At 44.7% G+C, this 9,688-nt stretch overlaps 1 protein-coding gene across 1 annotated transcript in view; it reads right to left on the minus strand.

Moving 5' to 3' along the window:
• Positions 1-9,546, minus strand: part of tmem231 (transmembrane protein 231) — a 52,875-nt gene extending 43,329 nt beyond the window's left edge. The window contains exons 1-3 of the mRNA XM_067997502.1: positions 9,285-9,546; positions 5,122-5,240; positions 2,712-3,152 (exon numbers count right to left, since the gene is read on the minus strand). Coding sequence (XP_067853603.1) covers positions 2,712-2,850 — 139 coding nt within the window. The 5' untranslated portion in view covers positions 2,851-3,152; positions 5,122-5,240; positions 9,285-9,546. The remainder of the gene's footprint in view (positions 1-2,711; positions 3,153-5,121; positions 5,241-9,284) is intronic.
• Between the last annotated feature and the right edge of the window lie 142 nt (positions 9,547-9,688).

A 9,688-nucleotide genomic window follows, 5' to 3' on the forward strand; every position in this document is an offset into this window, starting at 1 on the left:
TTCGCAGATACATCTGTCCATGACAGTATTGGTAGGAGTGACCACCGCACAGTCCTCGGGGAGACAAAGTCCCATTTTCGCACTGAGGACACCATCCAACGTGTTGAGTGGCACTATCATCATGTTAAATGGGATAGATTCAGAACAGATCTTGCAACTCAAAACTGGACATCCATGAGACGCTGTGGGTCAGCAGCAGCAGACTTGTATTCCAGCACAATCTGTAACCTCATGGCCCGGCAGATTTCTCACTCAACCACTACCAACAAGCCAGGGGATCAACCCTGGTTCAATGAGGAATGTAGAGGAGCATGCCAGGAGCAACACCAGGCATACCAAAAAATGAGATGCCAACCTGGTGAAGCTACAACTCAGGACTACATGCATGCTAAACAGAGGAAGCAACATGCTATAGACAGAGCTAAGCCATTGCACAACCAACGGATCAGATCAAAACTCTGCAGTCCTGCCACATCCAGTCGTGAATGGTGGTGGACAATTAAACAACCAACGGGAAGAGGAGGCTCTGTAATCATGGCGGAGTCCAGCACGTGAGTGCAAAAGACAAGGCTGAAGCGTTTGCAACCAGCTTCAGCCAGAAGTGCCGAGTAGATGATCCATCTCGGCCTCCTCCCGATATTCCCACCATCACTGAAGCCAGTCTTCAGGCAATTCGATTCACTCCACGTGATATCAAGAAACGACTGAGTGCACTGGATACAGCAAAGGCTATGGGCCCCAACAACATCCCGGCTGTAGTGCTGAAGACTTGTGCTCCAGAACTAGCTGCACCTCCAGCCAATCTGTTCCAGTACAGCTATAACACTGGCATCTACCCGACAATGTGGAAAATTGCCCAGGTATGTCCTGTCCACAAAAAGCAGAACAAATCCAATCCGGCCAATTACCGCCCCATCAATCTACTCTCAATCATCAGACAAGTGATGGAAGGTGTCGTCGACAGTGCTATCAAGCGGCACTTACTCAACAATAACCTGCTCGCCGATGCTCAGTTTGGGTTCCGCCAGGACCACTCGGCTCCACATCTCATTACAGCCTTGGTCCAAACATGGACAAAAGAGCTGAATTCCAGAGGTGAGGTGAGAGTGATTGCCCTTGACATCAAGGCAGCACTTGACCAAGTGTGGCACCAAGGAGCCCTAGTAAAATTGAAGTCAATGGGAATCAGGGGGAAATCTCTCCAGTGGCTAGAGTCATACCTAACACAAAGAAAGATGGTAGTGGTTATTGGAGGTCAATCATCTCAGCACCTGGACATTGCCCTGAGGAGCTCCTGCAGCAGTGTCCTCGGCCCAAGCATCTTCAGCTGCTTCATCAATGACCTTCCCTCCAACATAAGGTCAGAAATGGGGATGTTCGCAACCCCTCACTTAATGAAGCAGTCCGTGCCTACATGCAGCAAGACCTGGACAACATCCAGGCTTGGGCTCATACGTGGAAAGTAACATTCGCGCCGGACAAGTGCCAGGCAATGACCATCTCCAACAAGGGAGAGTCTAACCACCTCCCCATGACATTCAACGGCATTGCCATCGCCAAATCCCCCACCATCAACATCCTGTGGGACACCATTGATCAGAAACTTAACTGGACTAGCCATATAAATACTGTGGCTACAAGAGGTCAGGGACTGGGTATTCTGTGGTGAGTGACTCACCTCCTGACTCCCCAAAGCCCTTTCCACCATCTACAAGGCACAAGTCAGGAGTGTGATGGAATACTCTCCACTTGCCTGGATGAGTGCAGCTCCAACAACACTCAAGAAGCTCAACACCATCCAGGACAAAGCAGCCCGCTTGATTGGCACCCCATCCACCACCCTAAACATTCATTCCCTTCACCACCGGCGCACAGTGGCTGCAGTGTGTACCATCCACAGGATGCACTGCAGCAACTCGCCAAGGCTTCTTCGACAGTACCTCCCAAACCCGCGACCTCTACCACCTAGAATGACAAGGGCAGCAGGCACATAGGAACAACACCAGCTGCACGGTCCCCTCCAAGTCACACACCATCCTGACTTGGAAATATATCGCCGTTCCTTCATCGTCGCTGGGTCAAAATCCTGGAACTCCCTCCCTAACAGCACTGTGGGAGAACCCTCACCACACAGACTGCAGCGGTTCAAGAAGATGGCTCACCACCACCTTCTCAAGGGCAATTAGGGATGGGCAATAAATGCTGGCCTCGCCAGCGACGCCCACATACCATGAACGAATAAAAAAAATACAACCATGTCAAAAAATGTAATAAGTACTCCCCCACAAACATGCTGTAATCAAAACTTACAATAGCTTCATAAAATAAATATGTGCATGCAAACTCTTGAAAACACAGTAAGTACCAAATGGATTAAGTACACAGTATAGCAAATTTCAGTGCTGACTAATTTTAATCTAGGACTGTGTTTGTAGTTGTGCTTTCTATACTCAAGATCACAAATTAACTACAGATGAGGAAGGCCATTCAGCCCATCCTCAATTCATCAATCTCGAGAGATCCTAACGTTCCTCCCCAACTCCAGCATCCTGTTAGGTGCAACAATAATAAATATTAAGTCATTCAGATTTTTAATTCAGCATTCCTAAGAAAGTATTTACATTTATAAAATAAATTTAGAGATCCAAAGTTACTGCTAACTAGGCCATTATCAAAACTGGTACATCCCTTGACTAAAATAAATCTCTCACCATGACTCCTGTAAGCAACCAAAAGCGGCGGGATGTACGTGAGCCCTAAAACTATCAGTAAAAACAGCGTTGTTTTGGTGAAAATGCTTGTTTTGTAACGAATTAGCGACGGGTGCGAATAAACTTCATAGATGGCCATTCTTAACGAAGTCTTTCAGTGGACCGCGAATTTTCTTTTAAGATTGGTAACTCCAGGTTACCATAGCTTCCCAGGGCAACCGACGCCTGGCGGCGAAAGGCGGGGTTATTGTGATTGACACGAATATTGACCAACGACAAGATGCTGGTCCTCTGTCGTCACCTCGACCAATCCAATCGGCCCAGGATGAAAGCGGGAAACCTCCTCCTGAGCTCAGCTTGTTCTCTGATTTAATTCAATAGGCAGTGCTGCTGAATGTTGGGTAGAGTTGTAGGCCGATGGCATGGTTTTAATGTAGAAAGCTGTTAAAAAAAACTCTCGGGAATAAATATTAAGAAAAATTATATACCTACTATCACAGACTGTAAAACTTACATTAGTGCCTACTGGAATAGTCGAGTCAGGTAGTGACAAGCGCACCGATGAGGGTTTCATCAGCAGGAGGGACTGAGGTAGGGTCCGAGATGGGCGATGTTAAGGAGATCGAAGTAGGCGGTCTTTGTGATGGAGAGGATACGGGGTTGGAAGCTCAGCTCAAGGTCAAATAGGACACCGAGGTTGTGAACAATCTGGTTCAACCTGAGATGGTAGTCGGGGAGGGGGATGGAATCAGTAGCAAGGGTACGGAGTTTGTGGTAGGGGGCAAAGATGATGGTGTCGGTCTTCCAAATGTTTAACGGGAACCTGACCCCTTGTATTTGGATAATATTGCCAAGGGGCAGCGTGTAGATGAGGAAGAGTAGGAGGTCAAGGATAAATCCTTGGGGAACCCCAGAGGTAACGGTGCAGGGGTGGGAGGAGAAGCCAGATGCTCTGGCTATGATTGGATAGATAAGAATGGAACCAAGCATATGCAGTGCCACTGAGCTGGACAACAGAGGAGCGGTGTTGGAGGAAGATGGTATGGTCGAATGCGTCAAAGACTGCAGAGAAGTTGAGAAGGACATTGATGCAGGAGTTCACCATGGTCGCAGTCACAGAGGATGTCATTTGTGACTTTGATCAGTTGTTTGTTCCAGTTCTGTGGCAGGCGTGGAAACCTGATTGGAGAGATTCAGACATGAAGTTTCAGGAAAGATGGGCCTGCATGTCGGAGGCGACAACATGTTCAAAGACTTTGAAGAGGGAACCATTCACAATGTCAGCTAGCATGGAGGCCAGGAAGGAAAATTGGGTGGTCAGCAGTTTAGTGGGAATGAGATCAAGAGTGCAGGTGGTGGGTCTTGTGGATAAGATGAGCTCAGAGAGAGCATGGAGGAGATAGGAGAGAAACTAGAGAAAGATGCAGGTTCAGGGCTAGGGCAGGAAGAATCTTGGGGAAGGCTTGGCTTGGTGGGGAAGGTTTGGCTTGGTGGGCAAAGGGAGAGAGGGATGCAGCTGAACAGTTGGTGTCAATCTTAGTGATAAAGAAGTCCATGAGTTCCTTGCACTTGTCACTGGAGTTGGAGGTGGAGGGTGCAGGCGTTTAAGTAGACAGTTGGTAGTGGAGAAAAGAAGTCGGGGATGATATTTGCTTTCCAGGATGATCCTGGAGTAGTGAGCGGTTTTGGCAGAGGAGAACAGGGCCCAATGGTGCTTAATGTAGTCCAGCCAGATCTGGCTATGGATAGCTAAATCTGTTGTGCTCCAGATACATTGGTCTGCACCCTTTGGACTTGAAGGAGCAAAGATGACAGCCATACTGGGGGAACAACCAGGGTGGCAGAGATTAAGAGTTTTACTGGGGACAAGGACATCAAAGGTGGATGAGGGTGTGGTTGAGCATTATCACCAGCTGTAGAAAGAGCATGAAAGGCCAAGGGCTAGAGAGTTGGGAGTTTGGAATTGTAGTTGTAAATGACTTGGGGAGAGTTTATACCAGAGGTGGATGGAGAAGGATGTGGGGTCAGAAGGCGGTACAGGGATGTGGATGGGAGGGATGCGAGGAAGTGGTTGGAGATGGCCTTATCTATGATCGAGAAAATGGGAGTAGAGAGCCCATGTGAGATGGCAAGGTCGAGGGGGGTGGCCGTGAATATGGGTAGGAGAGTTTATATGAAGGGAGAGGTTAAGGGAGGGAGAGGTTAAGGGAGGGAAAATGTGCTGGGCAAACTTCTTTTCTTTTGCATATAAACACTTTACGGTTCTGCCTTTTCCACATTAACTTTTGTTCACAGCAAAAGGCAGTTTCCATAAGCAGATTGAATCTCCTATGAGCCAAAACCTGTGTCTTTTATACATGCCATGAATGGGACAGCATTCTACAGAGCTGACAATTACCCCTTACCTTACCTACACTAAAGTATGTCGCATCAGAGACTGATGGATGCCCATCATGATCTTCTGTCCAATCTGAAAAGCAGTTTTCCTTTCACGAACATCACTGCCAACTTGATAGGGTCAGGCTAAAACTTACGAGTAAGATAATTACAAAGAAGCAGAAAGCCACAGAAAGAAGTTAATAGTACAATACTTAACTTGCTCAATACATTAACAGTCTGAATTTTTAGAGATAATCATATTCAACACTTAAGTAGTTAAAGTGTGAACAAGGGGATTCAGGCCATCTGACAGTCCATTTGTTTTTGACATCCAACAGCAATTGAAATAATATGCCATACAGTCCTTGCATATCTGCCAATGCTTTTATGCAGTGCACGACCTGATTCATTTTAGAACAAAATTCCCTTGATGGTTCAGCCATTAGAGACAACGCGATAGATCTTCAACTTACTGCCCGGGTATAAAACTGGAGCTGCGGATTGGCTGTCTGTTATAGAAATTGCACAATATTAATTTCCGCTGAAATAATTGGGCAGTTTCTATGACAGGCAACCATTCCACATTGCCAGTTTTACACCCGGGGGGGCGAGTTGAATATCTACCCCAATATATTTTGTCTATTTCCCACTATCTGTGGACTCACATACAATAGCATTTCAAAGGATTTCCCAATCACTGAACATACTTTAACCTATCACTAAAAACAGAGGCTAGTTGCCTCCCATGAAACTGAGGCAATCTCTGGAATCAGTTAGTAGCACTCTTTCCTCTACTGCAAGTTGACCAAGTGTTTACGGCATCACACCCCTAATCCATTGGGCAGTGTGGACATAAGCTTGAAACCTGTCCTCGCTGCTGGGACATTGATGGATGTTAACCATGTAGCATTGATTCCAGTTGGGCAAAGCCTGCCAAATTGACACTCTCGCCTCAGAGTCAAAAAAGCCCCACCCCAGGACTTGAACACACAATATGAATAAACATTTAGAAATAAACACTGAAGAACTGGTGTTTTGTTAAAAAGTGCAAACTGAAACTGCATTCCAAAAAAATGGAAAATAAAAGTATAGATTCTTTCAACTTAGCTGAAATCTTTATTTAACTGTAAAGGAAGATAGTTATGTATTTTGTAAAAATGTCAGCTATGATTTTACCAAGTAAAGCAAGATGCATTACCAGAAATATTTTGGGATGCAAAAAACAGAATGAAGCATCTTTTTTGTACTGTAAAGCACTTACATAGACCAAACTAAGAGTGACAACATTCTGTTATGCTGTTGGCTGGATTCCTGGAAGAAATTTTGTAAACAATGTCTTCAGATTTCTGGTCATTCCACAATTTGTTTGATACGGACGATATTCTAGTTAACAACCTAACTTTAAAAAAGTTCTATAATAGATATAACGATTGGCAAATTATTGCGCTTCCCATATTGTAGCATGTTAATGTTGCTATTTTCATAATGGGTTGTCTTTGCCATACTTGTCCAGCAAATCAGGCATCAAGGATATTATTTAAATGGCTTCCCTGAACTGTAGGCAATTTTGTATCATAACCTAGTAGGAAGTGGATTGAGACTTGACAGACCTTACTATTAGTGCGACTTTCATCTAATTGTCTGGACTGGATTCCAATTTAATGTCCCAGAGGTGAAATGATAGTGTATCAAGTCATTGCATTATTCTGTTTCCTGCCTTCACCTTTATTTTTAAACAATTGCTTTATTCTATTTTCACCCTGAATGCTAATCTTTATGTGGACTGACGTAGTCATAAAATAACAGCCTCCCTTTCAAGCTGTAACTTGTAGTGCCAGCTGATTTCACAAGTGAAGTGAGCCAAGAAAATAAATCTCATGTGTGCATGAAAGCACACTCTAGAAGAATAGGCTAAGCACAACATAACATTGTGGGAAATATGTTTTTTACCATTCTATCTGCTAACAGGAAATAACATGACTGGAGCAAAAACATTCTCTGAGCTGAAAGGAAAGCCATCATCTTGGATTTGGACAAATAGCTGCTGATCTGATCTTATAACATTGGGCTCAGCTCTACAGTTTATTAAGTTGGTTAGTAATACAGTACTTTGGAGAGTGTGCGCATTCTATTCACCTTGAGTCTAAGCTGTTGATCCCAGCTGCAAAGCTTAGGAAGATATTGAAGGAAACCACGCACACCCCTATGGGGTATGGGAGCTAAATCAGAGGGAAAGACATTCCTGGGCCATTGCCATGCACCTCCTAGCAGTGACTTACCAGTCACTCATTGGAACTATGATGAAAGCTACTGTCTGTATGGAGAGAAAGGCTGTTATTTACTTCAATGTCACAAAATTCAGCTCTAAGAATCAAGATAAAAATAATAAAGTATTTAAAAATAAAGGCACTGGCATCTATGATGGTGGGGACCTCAGGACATGGCCGAGTAAGATTGTCCACTTTTGATTTAAGACAATTCATCCTTGCTGTTTGGCTCCATCATAGTTGAGGATGGGGATATTCATAGAGCCTCCACCTCATGTTAGTTACCTGGTTGTCCACTATAATTCTTGACTGGATGTAATAGAGTTAGAAGGCTTTGCTATAATCCATTTGTTATGGGACCAGTTAGCTCTGGCTATAACCTGCTGCTTTTGATGTTTAGCATACAGCTATCCCTGTAGCTTTACTAGGTTGGTACTTCATTCTGCTCCTGGTACATCCTTCTACACTGCCCATTGAACCAGCGTTGGTCTTCTGGCCTGATGGGGTTCAAGAAGTGAGGGTTGTGCCGGGCCAATGTCACAGATTGAAGTGGTATACAATTCTGATGGCGATGGCACACGGCATTTCACGGCTGTCCAATTTGGGCTGCTAGATCTGTCCTTATTATGTTTCACTGTGCAGAGATAGTGCCACTCTACACAATGGAGAATGTCCTCATTGTGGTGACAATACCATGCACATCCCAACTCTGCTCACTGGTTTTCCCAGAAATAAGAATCTACACCGTCTTGTTACCCTAACTCAGTACCAAGCTTACCAATCTCCCCTTTAAGGCACAAAAATCTCCAATCTCCTCCCTCTTCTGCTCCTGCCTTCATCCATCCACTCCCACTGGTTCCCACTACCCAGTCACTACACACAGGCCTTCAAAACATTGCCTCACTTACAAATAGGGCTCTCACTATTCACAATCTCAGCGTAGATAACTCAATCAATATTCTGGTCCGTACTGAAACATCTCTCAGATGGTGACTCTTTCTCCCTTATCAAGGCCACCTCACCCTACTATTCATCTATTAACGTTGGGGTGGTAGGGTAGCTGTTATCTCTAGATCCCACCTTGGGCAATACCCTTACTCTCTGATACCTTCTCCTTCTTTGAGCATTCACTTTCCCATCGCTCCCTCAAAATCCATCTTGACTTCTGCCCTCCTAAGTCTCCTATCAACTTCCTAGCTGGAATCTGCTCTCTCTTCTCCTCTCCTCTGCACCAAATGATTCTCATACTTGCCGATTTCAAACTAAGTTCCACTTGCCCCCTTTCCTCTAACTTTCCTTCTGTTTTGTCCTAAGTCTCACTTTCCACACCCACGGTCACTTCCTGGACTTCCTTGTCAGATCTTGCCACATCTGAGATCTCTATCTTTGATAAAGCCATCTCTGATCCCTTAACATTCATATTACTTTGCCTGCTTCAAACTCCGCTAATAATTACCCTCCATCCCTAAAGAAAACAATCACCCTGCTCTCTTTACAACACAGTCTAAAACTTATAACTTCCTCTCCTTTGATCTTCCACCTGGCTCAACACATCCACTGTACTTATGCTTTCATGCACTTGTCCCCTCTAAATCCCTCACTATCTCACATCCACACTGTTCCCCTGGCACAATTCCAGGATTATCTAGGAGGATAAGAACATCCATAGGCTTCTCTTCTCAATAACAAACTGCCTTCTCCAACCACCAACCACTGCTCCCCCATTTTCCCCTCAAACATCATTTGTAGGCATGGAGTCAATTTGCTGACCATACTGTTTTACATCTCTGTGGCTACTTTTGACTCCAGCCACTACCGTCCAACTGTCTTGCAATATCAGTAAAAGTAACCATAAAACTGCTGGATTGTTGTAAAAACCCAACTCGTTCACGAATGTCCTTTAGGGAAGGAAATCTGCTGAACTTACCTCGTCTAGCCTATATGTAACTCCAGTACCACACCAATGTGGTTAACTCTTAATTGCCCTCTGAAACGGCCTAGCAAGCCACTCAGTTGTATCAAACCGTTACAAAGTACACGGACTGCAGCAGTTCAAGAAGGTGGCACTCCACCACCTTCTCAGGACAACTGGTGGTAGTAATAAATGCCGGCTCCAGAGACTCTACATAAGGGAGTGTTGCTACAGTGTACCCTTCCAGCTGTGGTGCTTACATTTTCCCTCAATCTGGCAACCTACGTTGGAAAAGGAAAAATAGAAAATGTGTCACAATATTTCCTCTTTAAAGTCATAAGTGATGCAATTCGATGGCTGAACTAATCTCCCAGAACAAACCATATCATTACAAGGGATATATCAATCCTCTATAATTA

The sequence above is a fragment of the Heptranchias perlo genome, chromosome 16, assembly GCF_035084215.1.
Source record: "Heptranchias perlo isolate sHepPer1 chromosome 16, sHepPer1.hap1, whole genome shotgun sequence".
NCBI classification, from domain to species: domain Eukaryota; kingdom Metazoa; phylum Chordata; class Chondrichthyes; order Hexanchiformes; family Hexanchidae; genus Heptranchias; species Heptranchias perlo.